Here is a 19,903-nt window from a genome sequence, read left to right as displayed (position 1 = left end):
GTCTTTGATAGTAGAAAGCACACAAGATCGATTCAACATAGCTAATTGAGGTGCTGTTTTTTCTGATCTTGAAAACTCAGCAGATAATAGGTAAATTATTCATTGCAATTATTTGAACCTGGAGAAGTCCTCGCATGACACGGCTAAATAACACCGATCCAGATTCTGATTTTCAATTTCACGTCTGAACGCTACCGTTTCTGTACCCACAATGAAGCCTAAATTTCAACTCATTTACATACTGAGAGGGCACAATTGGACCATTTATTTTCACGGTTTCAAGATCAAAGTGATCCTAAATTCACTTCCCTCGTGTTTCCGTTGTTGTAGTCCCTATATCTACTTCAAGGGTGGCTCTTGTATACTTATGGTGTACTCTGTATTTTACATTGCTGTACAGACATGATACCTTAACAAGTCTCTCTCTCTCTCTCTCTCTCTCTCTCTCTCTCTCTCTCTCTCTCTCTCTCTCTCTCTACGTACGTAGTTAATACAGTACCTCGGTATCATTTGCAAAATGGTCATTCCCGAGCTCTAACTTGTTCAAAGTTTGACAACAGTCACGTGTTCAGTGTATTGATGATGTCCCTTTGTATTGAGAGATATTCATGGACGCTTGGAATGTCTTTTGAGATTTTACGTACCCTTCAGATGGACAATATTGGAATTATTCAGATGAGTTAGTGAGTTTTTTTGCCAGACTGGACAGCAGAGTCAGCTTATTCAGTTTGCTCTTTGTAAATATTTACCACATACGAGCACAGACATGGTACTGACAGACCACGGTTCAGGGCGGAGCTTGGATTCGGACCCAAGACCTAGGGGCGCTCCCTATCAACTGGTCTTTATTTATCATCCCGTCCGACCACTCTGGAGATATACATTGTCCGTCTCTGGAGGTATACATTGTCCGTCTCTGGAGGTATACATTGTCCGTCTCTGGGGGTATACATTGTCCGTCTCTGGGAGTATACATTGTCCATCTCTGGAGGTATACATTGTCCGTCTCTGGAGGTAGACCTTTCTCACCCCTGGGATAAACACCGTCCGTCACTGGGATATCCACGTCCAGACCTAAGATGTAGGATAAAAAAACTCATTCAAGAACATTTGAATTTAGATATTAATGAGTCAAATTTATTCTTTAAATAACAATATCAGTACATTAACATCACGAAAACATATTTCGAACTGGTAAGTCAAATAAAACGCATTGCAACTATATGGCAGTCCCATTACACCCATTGACTGGGTTTAAAGGTATCATGCACGTGTTCTTTCCCGTTCTTCTGGTGGAGGCAGCAGATTCTCTCACATACATACTATCCTTACAGTTTGGAACGCAGCGCCTGAACGCAACTCTAAATTTAGAGGATAATAACCCATATATGATAGGGTTGCCAGCGCTGTTAACATACATCATGATCCTCGCAAACGACAGTATATTCTGATAAGTTTCAAAGCCCATGTCCTGTAGGACGTTTGGAGGCACAAATATCACAAGGATGATCACGAGTCGCATCGGCAACAAACATAGAAAAAACAAGGCCATAATGGCGATAAGCATGTTGACGACTTGTTTCCGAGAGTTGATGGTTTTGCTGTTGCAGTAGTCTCCCGGGTAGTTGTCTGCCGTCAGGTGGCACAGCTTGCAGATGATGCCGGCGTACATGAAGACCAGCATGCACAGCGGCAGCGCAAACAGGAACACAAACACGAACAGGATGTACGTTCTCTGCCAGACGCCGGACGTCATGGTGCGACACACTTGGACCGTCGAGCCGTCCATGTTGAAGGTCGCGTCCTCGATGAAGGTGATGAAGACGAAGGGCAGGGACATGACGTAGGAGACGAGCCATATGACGGTGATGACGATGCAGGCGCTCGCCAGGTGGCACCCTCTGTGCTCCTTCAGGGGGTGGCAGATGGCGAGGTAGCGTTCGAAGCCGATAGTCAGGAGGGTGAGGCCGGATGAGTGGAGTGAGGCGTGTTCCAGAAAGGGAACGATCTTGCCTGGAACAGAACAAGAAACATTTACACGTCAGCGTTTGCTTTGTTGTTTTTTAACGCCGCACTCAGCAATATTGCAGCTTTCTGACGGCGGCCTATAAATAGTCGAATACAGATCAGACAAAGCAGTGGTTAATGTTATGAGCAACTACCCACGTCATTACTTGTTTAATAAGCTTTACTTAGAAGTTGACGGGTGACAAGATAGACACAATTTTATGGATAACAACTTCTTTAATACTGTAAAAAGCGACGTTTCGGCATTGATCCTTGTACCGTTGTCAGGACTGTAAGTAATGCCTATGAAACAAGTTATCCGTCGTTTACATGGAGACTTGGCAATCAAAACCATCAACAGTCCTGCTTGACAACGGTATAAGGATCCATACCGAAACGTCGCTTGTGTCTACCTTGTTACCCACGTCATTAGTCGAGTCACTGAGCCTGACCAAAAGATCCACTCTGTCGCCTCTTACGACCAGCATTGGGTGAGTGAGTGAGTGAGGGTATAAGTGAGTGAGTGTTACACATGAATCAGCAATATATAAGCTGAAGGCATGACATTTTTATGATAACAACGTCTCTATTGATTTTAAACGTTTCAGGATAATTTCTGGTGACATGGCGAATACTCATGAACTGTTTTTTAACGCCGCGTTGACGGCGGCCTATAAATTATCGAATACAGATCAGACAAAGCTGTGGTTGATGTTATGAGCAACTACCCACGTCGTAAGTCGAGTCACTGAGCCTGACCAAAAGATCCACTCTGTCGCCTCTTACGACCAGCATTGGGTGAGTGAGTGAGTGCGTGAGTGAGTGAGTGTTACATATGAGTCAGCAATATATAAGCTGAAGACATGATATTTTCATAACAACTTCTTTATTGATTGTTATAACGTTTCACGGGAGACAACTTTATATATAGTTAACGAGTGTTTCACTTACTTTTGATGATTATAGTAGATCTTTTCTTAATGATTGTAATTGTTTGTTTGTAATTTAAGATTGTTGTGACTTGATTATATACACATGTACTCTGGGCTGGAGGCCTTTATTACAGAATAAAAGAGTCTTGAAGTTATAACGTTTCAGGATACTTTCTTGTGACAATACGAACACTGAGGAAGGGACAAGAAGATTCAATGAAACATTACAAAACAATAAAAAGATCTTATCATTAAAATGCGTTTCCTTGGTGTTCATTCGGCAATTTTCCCGCAATATCACTGCGGTGGACACCAGAAATGGCCTTCACACATCGTACCCGTGTGGGGAACGAACCCGAGGTGAATGTAGACGTAATAAATTATATTTACATCAGTGATTAGAAAGTATAGACAGCTAATTAAAACAAGCATTGTTGGTTAACATCAGATTCCGTGGTCAACCGCATATTGTGTGATCCATAGTTGTTCGTTCCAAGGTAGGATGTGTAGCCTACTGGTTCAAGTGTTCGCTCGTCACGACGATAACTCTGGTTCGATTCCCCACATGGGATCATGTGTTTACCTTAGTCTCTGCAGTAATATAGTTGTAATATCGCATAAAAACGGCGTAAAACTATACTCACTCCTAACCAGGTACCCTCTCATATTCATCTACTCAAATATTCCCATTTTGACCCTAAACATAATACAATAATTTAAAGCGGAGGCAAAATAGAAAAACCCTATTGATAAAGATAACGGTAGGCAAACAGAAGCGAGGCTTCCAGTGATAAAATAAGTTACTAGTTTAGATAGGAAATTGGCTAACATAATTTGGCACCTTCTCTTGATTAAGCAGGTGAAACCAAGAACCACAATAAAACTCGCGGTTTAGCCTAAGTCAGTGCTATGATTTAGCCCTGTTGTGCCTTCAAACATAGAACAGATAACCAACTAGTCTGTCTCCACGATCCTAGAGAAAAGAAAAGGAATCCAACTCAAGTCTAGAATGATTTGGCAAGTCAGATCGTGTCAGCCTGAAGTTAAGTATTGTTCTAGTCTCAATTTGAAATCTATTTTGTATTTTGTTGATATATAATGTTAAATAAGATAAATAAGATAGATTTATTTCTGGGACTAAATGTAGCAATCACAGAATGATACACTATACTGACGCGTCTCAAATACATTCAACCGGCCGTGACAGAATGCATTTAAAAAGATTTAGTATTGGTAAAACAACCAAAGAACGTTTTTATTGTTATGAAAACTGTTTAAACGCAATCGTAGTTAAATTGGGGAGGGAGATTTTACGAACGATTCGATGCCCGTCAAACTGTCAAACGCGATATGTCATCGCCGTGTTAGTGTGTAGATGCACCTATTAAGACAATTTATGTCTTCTCTGTGTTAAAATAGCACTCGATCAATATCTCAGTCCGACAGCAGACGAAGAATTACGTTTGGTGCCACAGAGGGTGATCGTGTTTCGAAGAGAATGGTGTCAATATAATGTCAAATCCAACGTGACTTTACAGGGCAATGCAGTTAGCACACGTGCTGCGTACTTGCAGCGCATTCAAATTCTGTATTTGAAACCTGATATTCTTGGATATTTGGGCAATGCTTTAAAACAATACTTAATTCATAGCATAGATCACAAACCGTTGATTTCCCTAATGGCTTGAAAACTCCTAATTGGAAGTGTGTCAAAACATCAATAACCAATTCTATGCGATAACGCGACAATGACTCTTCCGGGATTCCATAGAAAAATATCCTGAAAAATATAATGATGGATCACTAGAATCCCTCGTGTACCTGTGTTCGTGGATGAAGTTTCTACAGCAATTAAAGAATTGATTTAAATCAGTTTTGAGTTTACGGAAGCATAAGCTTAAAAATCGGTGTGCACACGCGTTGCTGAGTGATACAAAGAGTGTGCATCGGTTTTTACGTTGATGACTCCATCACGCAAGTACATATTGAAGTCAATTCTTAAAAATAGAGACATCATTGCCTGCTTGATGATAGCGCTTAGTTGAGCCGATTGTTGTATAGCGATTCCTTTAAACAAATCCCTTGTGTGTAATTTCTTTTAAAAAACCCGCTGCTTTGAACTTTCCGTTATGTGAGTATAATAAGGCAGGGAAGCCTGAGGTGGCGCAGGTCTTAGACCTTTACCATTTAGATGAAACCCACAAATACGGGTATTGTGCTGACAAACCTACAGACGTAATGGACCGCCTCCGTGGTCTAATGGTAGAGCGTCCACCCGGAGAGCGGAAGTTCCGGGGCTCGATCCCCGGCCGCGTCATACCAAAAGACGTTAAAAGATGGTACTTGTTGTTAACCTGTCTGCCGCTCGGCATTAAAGGGGTAAAACAAGGACTGGTCGGCTCGGAGTCAGTATACTGTGTCTGAGTGGGGGTATTCATGTTAAACTGCGGCATGGTATCTCAGTGAGCTAGCACTATAAATCGGCATCAATCCGGACTAGTACAAGCAGCCACACAAACACATATGCGTACATGCACGTCGCTATATAAGTGCAATAATCTTGGACACGACGTTAAACCCAATTTCACCTCACCTCACATCTGGGATTCAACCCCATGATCACAAGTCACACTCTACAGGGCGAATTCCCGTGCCTTAAACAATTGGGCCACCCATTCCTTCTCCTCCCATTTTGTTGGAGGAATTCAATGTTTAACAACCATTTCGACTAGTCAAAAGGGCCGCTCATACCCCCATCAAACACGATCAGAGGTGTCAAAGTGTAGGATAAAACACGCCAGGATGTTTGAATGAGATTTAAAAGGATGTGGGATTTCAAACCCCGGATGAGGCCTCCGAACTCTCATATATCAAATCCCAGCGATTATATATATTTTATCCCGGATATATTGTAACATCCCCGTATATGAGATTTCACCCATTAGGAGGAGGTTACTGAAGCTGTGTGCCTTACAATGAATCCGGCGTTATACCCGTTTAATCATATGATTAGCGGCAAAGCACAGTATTTACTAACTGTCCGGGATATTAAGCTATCATGATCTAGCATAGGTGAAGTATAGCATGCTGAGGTGACTGGGCTGGTCTAACGGCGCGTGGGGAACTTATACATTGCAACAGAGCAACCCTTGATACAAATCTAGCGCAAACCTTTCCTGTTCATAATTAAGCCGCTCTCTCCCAACAGAATAACTTTCCTGGGGTAATGGAGTATCTGACACGTGAATCGATTAAGGGATATAGTGATGAGGTTGATTATGCTATCAGATTCCTTCGGATGCAAGGATAAACAGGCGATAGACTCGCTACAGGCAACACTTGATATTATCTTTTCTCATTGTGATAAATTAATCTAATCTACTTCATGTACAGGGAAATACCTCGACAGGTTAAATACCCACGGAGTTACTAGAATGATTCATGGCGTCATTGCGTTGTTTCTTGTGTTTGTCACATGGAAGTGGACTAGAATTTGTCATATGAGAGAGAGAGAGAGAGAGAGAGAGAGAGAGAGAGAGAGAGAGAGAGCGAGAGAGAGAGAGAGAGAGAGAGAGAGAGAGAGAGAGAGAGAGAGAGAGAGCGAGAGAGCGAGAGAGAGAGAGAGCGAGCGAGAGAGCGAGAGACTTGTTAAGGTATCATGTCTGTACAGCAATGTAAAATACAGAGTACACCATAAGTATACAAGAGCCACCCTTGAAGTAGATATAGGGACTACAACAACGGAAACACGAGCGAAGTGAATTTAGGATTACTATGATCTTGAAACCGTGAAAATAAATGGTCCAATTGTGCCCTCTCAGTATGCAAATGAGTTGAAATTTAGGCTTCATTGTGGGTACAGAAACGGTAGCGTTCAGACGTGAAATTGAAAATTAGAATCTGGATCGGTGTTATTTAGCCGTGTCATGCGAGGACTTCTCCAGGTTAAAAAAATTGCAATGAATAATTTACCTATTATCTGCTGAGTTTTCAAGATTAAAAAAAAAACACCACCTAAATTAACTATAATGATTCGATCTTGTGTGCTTTCTCCAATCAAAGACGTTAACCTTGAAAGTCGACCAAGAGTAGTGTACGTGCGGAACGATGTCATCTGTTTGCTGAAGTCAGCAGGCAACCCTCATCTGCCGCATCAGGGGAAGGGAGTTTCCCAATCTGAAGCCTGGGTTTCAGGAGAACAACATCGAGTCTTGTTTTTCAAAGGCAGAGATGAAGGAGATGGTACGTGTCCTTCCCGCGAGTGTGAGTGGATGTGGGGAGGAAACGTGTACCACTGCACAATTAGATGCATAGTAGTTCATGGACATTCACAAAGTTGAGGCCGCACCCGTGGTGTAGTGGACAGATCATCCTGCATAGAGGAAGATCCATGGTTCAAACCCCTGACCTTGTCATTCCAAAATACGATCAAATCGTTCATAGATTGCACTTGTTGTTACCCTGCCTGGCGAATAAAGGGAATAAAACAGGGAATGGTCGGCTTCGGAGTCAGCATTATGTATCTTAGTGACATCCGTATCACCTGCGGCATGGTATCTTAGATAACTGAATGAAAAAAGCAATTCCATCTGATCTAGCAGATAATCGAGACTGTATATATTTAAACTGTACACATAATAATTTCAAAATGCCTACCGATGGGATATTTTCCAAGTCCAGTTAGAATCTTGTTTAAAGCAGCTTTTTCATGATTACCTGTAAAAGTCGAGTCTGGGCCAAGAAAACCAGCGACTAAAAGTCTGAACAACGTCCCAAGGCACCTAATCATTGTCCGGTTTTAATAGATTTATATTGATCATATGGTCTACCCATGATGCATGGTTGCTGTAGATCGGAGTCTCTTGGTGGCATGACCTTCTTTGCTGATGATGGCACAAGTTTAGCAGACGATTGTTCTCCAGAATTGTTTGATTGAGAGAATGACTTTCACGTTGATACGCGCTGTGAATCTGACCACTTGCCTATCGTGTTAAATCACATTAATAATGCAGTACAGTCAATAATTATGTATAAATGGAAAGAGAAAATGAACAACGAAACTGCTGCAATCAGCATATTCAGCGTATAGTTTAGAAGCCTTAAGAGACGACTTATTGTGATTGTGAATACTGCTGTCGAGAGGCTAACTTCATGTTTAAATCAGTGTGCCGACAAGTATCAGTGTGGTATGCGGAGAATAGACAGTTTTTGACTCTATAAACCAATCAGTGGAACGGGTATGACGAGCAGTGTTTATACTTTAAGCAGCTTAAATATTTCAACTTAGATCGTTTTCGATCTGCTGGCCAAATGATATTTTTGGACAGAATTCCCACGTTTAAGAATTCTTATCGTCATTTGTCTCGCCTTAAGAAGGAAATGTAGGAAGAAGATATGGTAAATACATTATCGCAGAACTGTAGTAATTCCAAATCATTCTGGAATCAAATTAAACAGCTAAAAACGTAAAACCCTTTGCACAAATTCTATATTAGCTGCAGAATGGGTGTTGTATTTTGAGTCGGTTTTAAATACCGATGATAACGATATTGACGAGCATCAGATTGGAGAGGCAGATCAGTATTTACAAGATCATGACGAGGACAATTGTTATGTGTGCATGGACGATGATGTCAATAGTATTATTACCAGTAAATGTCTAACATTGAAGAAGCTATTCTGATAATCTGAGAGCGGGAAAAACGCCAATACCGATCCAGCCACACCAGAGATAATTAAGTGTTGTACAGCAGGACGTTTTCTCGATGTGTTATTTAATTTAATTCTGAATGGTGGAAATGTTTCTGTGGAATGGGCGAAGGGATTTCCTTTGCCATTAAACAAAAAAGCCCAGTGTTTAGAACAAAAGTATCTGTCTAACGAGTAATGGTAGATTTTATTTATTTTAATTTCAGAGAAGCATTTGACTCCTGAATTTGAACATTGTTTTGGTATACCATATTGGAGAAAGGCATTCATTGCAAAATATTTCATGTTTTATTGAACATGTATTCTGAGCTAACAAATGATGTAAACCTCTCAAATATTCTTTTCCTCATTACTTTGTTACTCTTAGTGGTGGAAACCAGGGCTCTGTTATTAGTCCTTTATTATTCTCACACTTGTCGTAGAGTTTGAAGCAATGTTACACGAATCTGATGTTATATGGTATTGTTGTAGGTCAAGAATTACTAGTATATTGGTAATGCTATATGCACTTTACCTTTGCCTGTTTGGTGACACTGTTATTGGTTTACAAGTCAATGTTCTTAAAAGATATACATGTAGTATTAAAAGGGGATTACATGTTAATCTAGATAAGACAGAAATCTTAGTTTTTCGGAATGGTGGTACACGTAGAAGCACTGAAGAAAATATGTATGTAAATGAACATGTAAAACTATCTACGCATTATAATTATTCTGGGTTGCTGTTCTCAAATATGTTGTGTTGGTCTAAAGGAAGAAATATTCTGTTCATAAATCTAAAATAACGTTTAGTTCCTGTTAGACCGTTGCTGTACAAGTTCAAGAATATTTCATCATCTGTTCTATTTAAAATATTTGATACCCTGATTAAAACCAATATTACACTTATGAGTGAGTGCTATAGCTATAGCCTTTATACCGAATAAAGACATATAATGGCGCATATCGCGACGGGGAACACCCAATGAGGACGACATGATGTCCGTCATCACAAGCCTGCATCTCGACTATTGGTTGATGAAGCACGAAATGAAGTGATTCAGTTGACGCCATCTGTGGCATTTATGCAATTATTTGCCTGACAAAATCTGTCTATAGTTGTATAAATATGTGTGATAAAATAATGTAGCGATGTTCAGATGTAGGCCAATAGCGATGTTCAGGTGTAGGCATATAGTGATGTACAGGTGTAGGCATATAGCGATGTACAGGTGTAGGCCTATAGTGATGTACAGGTGTAGGCGTATAGTGATGTACAGGTGTAGGCATATAGTGATGTATAGGTGTAGGCCTATAGTGATGTACAGGTGTAGGCGTATAGTGATGTACAGGTGTAGGCATATAGTGATGTACAGGTGTAGGCATATAGTGATGTACAGGTGTAGGCATATAGTGATGTACAGGTGTAGGCGTATAGTGATGTACAGGTGTAGGCATATAGTCATGTACAGGTGTAGGCATATAGCGATGTACAGGCGTAGGCATATAGTGATGTACAGGTGTAGGCATATAGTGATGTACAGGTGTAGGCGTATAGTGATGTACAGGTGTAGGTATATAGTCATGTACAGGTGTAGGCATATAGCGATGTACAGGTGTAGGCGTATAGTGATGTACAGGTGTAGGCATATAGTCATGTACAGGTGTAGGCATATAGTCATGTACAGGTGTAGGCGTATAGTGATGTGTAGGTGTAGGCGTATAGCGATGTACAGGTGTAGGCGTATAGTGATGTACAGGTGTAGGCATATAGTCATGTACAGGTGTAGGCATATAGTCATGTACAGGTGTAGGCGTATAGTGATGTGTAGGTGTAGGCGTATAGTGATGTATAGGTGTAGGCGTATACTGATGTATATGTGTAGGCGTATACTGATGTATAGGTGTAGGCATACAGTGATGTACATGTGTAGGCCTATAGTGATGTATAGGTGTAGGCCTATACTGATGTACAGGTGTAGGCCTATAGTGATGTACAGGTGTAGGCGTATAATGATGTATAGGTGTAGGCGTATAGTGATGTATAGGTGTAGGCGTATAGCGATGTACAGGTGTAGGCCTATAGCAATGTACAGGTGTAGGCCTATAGCGATGTACAGGTGTAGGCCTATAGTGATGTACAGGTGTAGGCGTATAGTGATGTACAGGTGTAGGCGTATAGCGATGTATAGGTGTAGGCGTATAATGATGTATAGGTGCAGGCCTAAAGCGATGTACAGATGTAGACATATAGCAATGTACAGATGTAGGCTTATGGTGATGTACAGATGTGCACATACAGCAATGTACAGATGTAGGGTTTTTGTGATGTGTACGTGTAACGAGGTACTGGGAGGTGTGGGCTTGAGGTATGATGCAGTCCTGAAGTCAAGTAAGAAATGGTGTTTTCCATCTGAGGTATGGTTTGTGTTTACAGTACTTATTAGGTGTTTGTTTTACAACACATCCATTTCAGAAGCCATTTGCAGAGATATATATGTATATGGTCTCTACCCACTGTTATACAAACTTGCTTTCTAATTGCACAAGTTGCCGTGTGGAGTTACGTCCCTTACCAATGCGAGGATCCGTTCATCGCATGTTCTGTTCCCAGATTCACCCTGATTATGATCCTCGGTCTGTCATCATATCTTTTCTCGGTGGTGTGACGACACTGGTCAACGTCTACGACCCGCGTCATACGGCTTCCTCCATTAGGTTGGAGCACCGTGCTTTAACTAAAAGCTTTCCAAGTGGCGTTTAACCCTAATTGACTCACTCGCCGTCTGAAAGGCTTTATGTGCGTGCCCACTACAAATCGCTTCTGTACAAAATTGCCATATTTTGACCACTAATCGCATTGTTGCACGTCGGTTACATTTCTATTTTCAGACAATGCGACAATGTCCCCTTTTGGAGACCATATAAACGTTATCATGAGAAAATGTAAAGCGCGACGCTGTTTAATCTATAGAAAGCGAGGCCACTGTACTGTCACACAAGGCCATACATCACCCTGCTCGTCTATTACCAAACGCCATCTTTCCCAATTATCATTTTTCATAACCGGATGTTCTCGAGGTTTATTTTACTGTCTGGTGCTTTCAGTGCTGAATGTACGTCCATTCAAGTCTAGTCTACTCTGACGGTGCCCGGTCTTCCGACTCCGAGTTAATTAACTTATAAGAAGACTGGCACCAGCCTGGGTTAATATCTTTATATTGGACAATGACGAATATTGAGCTTCCGCCCCTCCTCCCATACGTGATTCTTTCAATAAGGGGACCTGACAGAAATTATATTTGTCCAATTTCTTGACCTCAATTGTCAAACGCTGCTAGTATGAGGACAATTGAATAAACCAACACCAAGAAAGGTCCCCAATAGCCAAAGGGTAGATGTAGATGGCTTAACTGTTGCAGAGTTGTGATTGGAAACGCATATATTTGATGGTCTACTTTAGGGATGTCAGTTTGGTCTCCGTTATCAAATAACACCCTGCCTTTATGGCCTGGTAGTCTGATGTAGCGGTTATCTCCCGTGTTGTCGGTTCCGGCCTGAGCTGTGCCAGTAGGAGCTCTCCTCTTGTATAGACAGGTCGAATACAAGGATTATTTTAAAGAACCCCTTATCAAAATATGTTTAATAAATAATTATTTACTCTGTTTGCAATTAACCACGTTATATATTTTATTAAAAATAACTTGAATTAAGTGTTTTTTCTTCCCACATATATAGACGTGCATTGATATTAAGCTTAGGTGTGAATCAGATGCAAGCAATCCAACAAGAATATTATAGCTATTTTCAATGTTATTGATTCAGTGAAAATCCCGAAGCCACTCTAAAAATGAAAATAGCATTAACAGGGATATTGTAGTCAAACATGTAGAATTTGGAATCACATTTGACATTTCATTAGCAAAGCCATAACATTAAATGTCGAATGTCATCTTTAGCAGACTCGTGCTGTCTGAAATACGTCAAAGAATGTGCATTAAGCAATTATATTAAATAACATCCCTTGTCAACCAAACATGTAATCCCGATTTTTGTTTGAATTAAAAACAAAACAGGTGTCAGTGAATTCTGTTAAATACAATCTTTGCTTTCGGGCGGAAAATGAAATGGTCGCCTCCCCCTTCTACTAATGGGCACGCCAGAAACCTATGTTTGTGGGTTCGAATCCAGGTTCACCCCGATTATGTTACTAGGTTTGTCAGCACCATACCCGTCGTAGACGTCTCAGACCTGCATCACTTCGGGCTTCCATCCCCAATTATGCTGACACGCCTTGATAAGTGGAATACTGTTAAAAGCGGCGTTAAACCCATCTCACTCACTCACTCTCAATATAGTTGTCACGGTTTGGGCTTTCCTCCCACATCAAGCCGGCACGCCGAGATATAACTGTAACACTGTTAAAAGCGGCGTTAAACCCAACTCACTCACGCTCACTTAATCTACAGGGGCACTTAATACAGGGGGCACGGGTGGCCCAGTCATCTAAGGCGCCGCGATTCGCTGTGCATTTGCCTCCCTTGGGCACGCCAGACACCTATGATTGTGGGTTCGAATCCCGGCTCGCCCCGATTATGTTTCTAGGTTTGTCAGCACCATACCCGTGCTCGTGGGTTTCGCCGAGGTGGTAAACGTCTGAGACCTGCATCACTTGGGGCTTTCCTCCCACATTAAGCTGACACGCCGCGATATAACTGGAATACTGTTTAAAGCGGCGTTAAACCCAACTCACTCACTCACTCACTCACTCACTCACTCCATGTACTACAATCGTGCATTTAGTTTTTAGAGTGGTGGGAAATGGGAGGAGGAATTCGGCCTCCCTACCCATATCTGTTTTATTTAAGTGACGAGAAACATAAAATTAATTTTATGTGGCCAAACTGAATTCATATTTTGTTACACGATATTAATACAGTCCCATACTGCCATGAACTCTATAATTCAGCTGGACTAACAAGTACTATGGACAGTCTATATTGATTATTTCCAATATGTCTATTGATGCATGATTTACATGTTGAGGTTATTATACCTGTGCTATTGTTGCGGTCTCACTCAAAACACCATTAGTTTGCCTATGGAAATCCATTAGCCCAGAAATTACTCGACTAGCTTCGCTGATGTTTCAATAACATGAAGCAGTGAGTCACCACTCCCTACTGTATTAACCATATTTCATGTATCTATTTGAGGGAGGTAACGTTTTGGAGGCGTTTGGAGACAACTACAAATCTATTTGAGATTGATGGACAATAGATCCTCGGTCTGGCCGACCCGACTGTGATGGGGATCACGTGGTTTCATTGTGTGAGTTAACTGACGGTCAGTGACATGTTTGGCTTTGTGAGGGCAAGGGTTACGGCTGGACTTGCTCTAAATAAATGCGATAAAACACTTTCCATAGTCGTAAAAAACTCTGTTGAAAGCAAAAACGAGTGTACGATTCCGACTTTATCTAGAGCATGTGGTTATGAATCACTATGAAATAGTGATGATACCAGGTGTTCGCGAAAAGGTGAGCACCCGTCACCCGTCACAAACACATGCGATGACAAGTCAATTGTTCACCTTAAAAAACACGGGAACACATGGTACAAGTCCAAACAGGGAGTTACATCGGACAGCATGCTAAACACATGGTCATGATATAGTCGGAATCGTACAATCGACGCTGCTGGTGTTGTCGCTTATATTTATTAAACTTAAACTTAAACTAGCCTTGGCTAGATTTTTAAGCACACACGGTGTTTTATTGGTGTAGAAGCCAGAGCCAAAATTTCAGTTTTCCCGGAACACAACCCCCCCACCCCACAACCCCCCCAACCCTCACACAGGGAACGAACTGTCCCTTCATATACTTAATGTAAGCAACGCTTGTCTCAAATTTTAGAACACAAAAACAACCAAATTTGGCACAGATAAAATTAATAGTAACTTACACATAACTTCTCCAAGCATCCACCGGTCCTTGCCGTAGAACTCCAGCATGGCAGACGGCTGACACACGAGGAGCACGAGCAGATCCGCCACACTTAGACTCATCAGGAAGTAGTTCATCCGGGTCCTCATGGACTTGAGCCTCACTATAACCTGTATAACCAGGGTGTTCCCTATAATCCCCGTGAGAAACACGACGGTGTTGATTATTGTGAAATACAGGATGAGATACAGAGGCATTTCCATCTTCATGGATTCCAGGTCTGATTCCGATGGAGTAATGTTGTTAAACACACTCAGGTTGCCATCTATGATGTTGTACAGAGAAGAAGGCGTCGTCATGTTGAGACAGCAATCCGTTTTGTCCACAATGCTGATAACACGGGTTATGTCCCCTTCCTGACCCCCAACACCCTCGATGCGCATGTCCGACGAGGTCATTTTAAAATGGCGTTAAGGCAAAGCACACTTCAATGAGGTTACAAGTATATCTCTACTCCCATCTTTCCGGAAACTGAAAGAAGAAGAATGAAGAACATCAGTACCGTTAATTCAATAAATATCGAACTAAAAAAAGAAAAGTGAAAGTACAAAAATGTCACATACCACCAGAATCAGTCCATCAATAAGAAGGGCGCACGTCATTAAACTCCGCAGGGATAGAGAGCTTCCTATCTTGACTGTAGCTGACTCCTCCTGCACCAGACGTCACATGCGTTTGATTTAGCAGCCTTGGAATTGGACAGGGATCCTGGGAACGCTTGGTCCTATAAACAGGATATATATTCATTAACTGTTGGTGTCGTAGTCACAGATGATAGTCCGCGATCGCTGGGGACTACGAAAGTAGGGCAACTCTACACAGCTGTGATAGACTGTTCATTATTCTTCATGTATACGATAGTACAACACAGCGTTTGTAATGTTGATGTCGTGTAAATTAAACATACTAATTATTCCGAACATTTATGCACTGAGTTATAGCCAATGTGGATATGTAAATTAAACACAATGACCATTATGAAACAAAGTGAAAATGTTAAACTAAGCATCGTCTCGATGGTTGGAGATGTTTTATGATTCTCCTGTCAGCTGTAAATATTCCACAAGCTATACCTGTATCATACACGTCCCTTAATGGAGACATAACGCCTGAAATGGCGTTCACGTAAATTAACCATGTGTGATCAAGGTAAACGCGGCCATGTGTCGGATTTAAGAACGAATACGACAGGCGTGGAGAAATAAAGGCGATCTTGTAACGAAACCAGAATCGGGAATGACGTTAAATGTTCTGAACGATTCCCATTACTGACATTAAGTTGATTCAGTTGAGCATTCGTTAAAAACGATACATCACATTTGATATCAAGGCTCGAGCCACAGCTATACACTGGAGTATTGCATTTAAAGAACCTCAGAACGTCATGGGATGTGTCACTGCCTCGTGTTTCAGAAACATTATACTATTGAGAGAGTCAGTTGGGTTTAACGCCACTTTGAACAGTATTCCAGTTACATCACGGGCTGTTATCTTGATTTGGGAGGAACGCCCGAAGTGATGCAGGTCTCTGACGTTTGCCACTTTGGTGAAATCCACAGCAAAGTGCTGACAAAACTAGAAACATAATCGGGGTTGATCGGGATTCGAACCCACAATCATAAATTTCTGGCATGCCAAAGGCGAATTGCGGCGCCTTGAACAGCAAAGCCACACTTACCCCCTCTTTTTGTGAATTTTCAGTTAGTTAAAACAGTAACATCGATTCCGACAAATACTTAATTTGTTGTGGCCTACTTTCGATCTAACGTGTTCCAAACGTTGATGTATAATAAACTGTTCAAAATATTAGGGATTTAGGCAGTGGTATGTTCAATTGATTTTAACACGACAAAATAACTGAACGCTATATTTAACAATTCAAATTTTACTTGATCATTAATCATTGATTAAAAAACAACACTGTTTCTGTAAGATGTATGGAGTGGAGTGTCTTTGTACACGGTCTGATTGTGAGGGCCCTCTGTTAGCGTATGTTTACAGTTCTCCCCGACAACATAAATACTTAACTCTTTCTTTTACTCTTTGAAATTAAAAATCAACATTCAGAGTGCACGAGATGTGAGTACTTAATAGTTCATCTATTATCTTGAAACGTCTTCTAGCCGTATGGAGCTTTAACCATATGCACGTGTCGTGTCGAGCTGTCGCCACAGGCCTCCTTATGCGAATACCTTTATGTGAAAAGATATTGGCGAGTTGTCGGAAGCATTCGATGCCAGGAAATTTACTTTTAACCGGAGAATGCGTCTCTGAAAAGACCTTAATCGACAGTGCAAATATAAATGCTATCGGCACTTTTCATCTCCCCGAGGCAAGACAGTTAACTGACTTTAAAAGTCCAGTTTCCACTGGACTTTTATAGTCAGTTAACTCCTTTGCCTCGGGAAGATGGGCCAGGCACTTTTCCGCAACACTCTCTTTCCGTGTGTATCTAAAGAGGTGCGAGACAGATCCAGGGTAGACTAGGTCGTCAGCAACCCATGCTTGCTGTAAAAGGCGACTATGTTTGTCGTAAGGGGCGACTAACGGGATCGGGTGGTCAGGCTCGCTAACTTTGTTGATGCATGTCATCGTATGTGGATCGATGCTCATGATGTAAATCACTGGATTGTCTGGTCCAGACTGGATTATTTACAGACCGATGTCATATAGCTGGAATATTCCTGAGTGCGGCGTTAAACAACAAACAAACAAACCAAAGTTGTGAGACGGACATTATGTCACTCTGAAATTTTACAACGTCATTAAACAAAGGATTTCATATGTTTCCATGACAACCGGCCAGTCTCTGTAGTCGAGTGGATGGAGCATCTTCCGGAGTTCGGAAGGCCGGGAAAAGACTTTAAAACTTGTAACCCTGCTTGGCGTTCAGGTTTAAGATGATGGCCGGCTCGGAGTCAGTATACTCTGTTCGAGCAGGCAATTCATGTTAAAACTTCGGCATGGGAGATCAGTGGGCCAGCGCTATGAAAACCTGCACTAGTCCGGACAAGCGCAAGCAGCTATGGCTGTGTATACGAGACGAAGGCAAGGCACCCGCTGCACGTGACTTGAACGTAGTATCCGGACTAAGCAAGACATCTTGTACACGTGACATGGCCATGATACTTACGTTAAGAGGCGGATAAGAATTAAGACAGATTGAGGAACAAGTTCTTGGGAAACAACATTTTGAACTGTCTAAGTTTGAAAAATCCTCATAAAAATCCACGCATCAAATTTCAAAGATTTGTTCGCAATTTTCAACCACGCGATCGATCTTCCGGTTTTTTAGAATGTAGCCCCGCTCTCATATACTTCTTTGGAAGTTAGCTGTGCCTCGGTTGTTGAGATGACATCCATTACTAACCACGGATATGCTAGAGACACGGGTGTGATGTAGGGCCCATTACTGCTGATTAGGTGTAATTATCTGGAGTTGCAGAAAGGAAAAATTCCTGAATGGTCAGGTGACACTGACGTGTGTCAGTGTTGAGAGCGCCCCCTGGGGAGAGAAGCAGGTCGAGTAATCCCTTTGAAGGGCTTCCGGTACGGCAGTAATGCTACAGCACAAATTTAGCAAGGTAGATGAGCATATGAGTTCCTGTGTCATAGATTGTCCTTTTCAGATGAAACACTTTTAGATTTAAGTTTTGTCTCTGCCATGAAATTCGTTTATCATCAAAGTGTTTTGGCTTAATTTGTATCTAAATTCATACGTTAGTTTAGGAAAGTGTTTGAAGCTGATCTTTTAGATAAGTCAAGACGTATATGCTCGTACATGCATGTAGATGCTGGGAAAGGCTATCAAATGACTGAATCATTGGCTTAGTTTGCGGGCTGCCGGGCAATTGGTACAGATTTGTATCTCCCTGCGAATGCATGGTTTGATTGATGCTAATCCGGAGTTGTAGCGTTCTCCGAGGCTAGGCGAACTCACATGGGATCTCTGTTCACAAACAAAGTACCATATTTCGATTTTATCCGCCATGTGTTATTGAACCTTTCAGAACTTGATTTCATCTGTGTGTACATGACACTTGTCCTAGATCGGCCTCCATATGCATGAGGTCAAAGGAACAAAGACCAACAACGCTAAGCTGAGCAATTATTGGTGGTGTGGTGTATGAGTGAGTGGGTAATTGTGTTTGGGGATATGGTGCCCTGGGGGTGGCACTGGTAACTGACACAGGCCAATGGTGACTGCACATTATCTTGCTTACAAAGTCATCGCGGCCTTGAGGTGGACATGCTTTGTCACCACCTTCCATGCTCTAATCATTCTGGAGATCGAGTGCTCGGAGAGTGGGACGTCGGTGGTCCGTCATACCAAAAGACATTAAAAGGTGGTGCTTGTTTTTGCCTGCCTGGCGCTCGGCATTAAGGGGATAAAATAAGGACTGATCAGCTCGGGGTCGGAATACCACGTTTGAAGTATAGAACCGTCATTAGTCTGGACTAGTACAAGAAGACACTGACACACACACACACACACAGACACACAGACATACACACACAGACACACACACACACACACACACACACACACACACACACACACACACACATACACGCACACACACATGCGTGCGCAGTATGTTAGTGCAATGATCTTAAACACGACGTTAAACCTAATTTTGTCTCGCTGACCACGTGACAATGCTGGTGGTTTCGCTGTCCACGTGGCTCTGAACAAGATGGCCTATTGAGCACCGTGTAGCCGGTCACATGACTATGATGATTGAATAGCCAATCATAGACCCGTCATCGTGGTATAGTTGATCACAGGAACGATATGGAGGTATAGCTTATTTCTGCTATTTAATATGAGTGAGTACAAAGTGACATTTTCGTATAAATTCAGCTGTATTCCAAGAGTGACATATATCAAAGACCAACTCCCAAGATAGCTAGATTCCATTAGACGCAAGTATAAAGTATCGGCTGTCGTCTCAAGGACTCCACCAGTTTTTCATATTACGATCAAGGACGACTTTAACTCGGCTATTCTGACGTAATCCTGTCTGTTGTGCCTTGAGAAATGTACCTATATCTGAGCCGGTACCTCCCACCTAGATGTTCTCTAGACCCTTGAAGATCCGGATAGAGAATAGGTCTTTAGCAACCCAGTCTTGGTGTAAAAGGCGACTATGCTTGTCGTAAGAGGCGACTAACGGGACCGGGTGGTCAGGCTTGCTGACTTGGTTGATGCATGTCATCGTATCCCAATTGCGTGGCTCGATGCTGGATTACCTGGCCCAGACTCGATTATT

General features: G+C 41.9%; 1 protein-coding gene across 1 annotated transcript; it reads right to left on the bottom strand.

Annotated features, from left to right (window-relative positions):
* Positions 1–1,215: 1,215 nt before the first annotated feature.
* LOC139452749 (QRFP-like peptide receptor) lies at positions 1,216–15,084 on the bottom strand. The gene is made up of 2 exons (XM_071234342.1): positions 14,590–15,084; positions 1,216–2,013 (listed from the first exon to the last, which is right to left on the bottom strand). Exons 1-2 carry the CDS (start codon positions 15,026–15,028, stop codon positions 1,220–1,222), a joined length of 1,233 nt encoding a protein of 410 aa, XP_071090443.1. The 5' UTR covers positions 15,029–15,084; the 3' UTR covers positions 1,216–1,219.
* Positions 15,085–19,903: the final 4,819 nt, after the last annotated feature.

Source organism: Haliotis cracherodii, unplaced genomic scaffold, assembly GCF_022045235.1.
Source record: "Haliotis cracherodii isolate W230 unplaced genomic scaffold, xgHalCrac1.p SCAF_9, whole genome shotgun sequence".
Lineage (NCBI taxonomy): Eukaryota > Metazoa > Mollusca > Gastropoda > Lepetellida > Haliotidae > Haliotis > Haliotis cracherodii.
Note: the sequence above shows the minus strand (reverse complement) of the source record. Positions and strands in the feature narration are given on the sequence as shown.

Excerpts from the sequence above, each read along its gene's own strand:
- LOC139452749 (XM_071234342.1), bottom strand. The coding sequence starts at position 15,028 with ATGACCTCGTCGGACATGCGCATCGAGGGTGTTGGGGGTCAGGAAGGG. Across the intron at positions 2,014-14,589 it reads GATGCTTGGAGAAGTTATGT|GCAAGATCGTTCCCTTTCTG; the intron begins GTAAGTTACTAT and ends GTTCTGTTCCAG.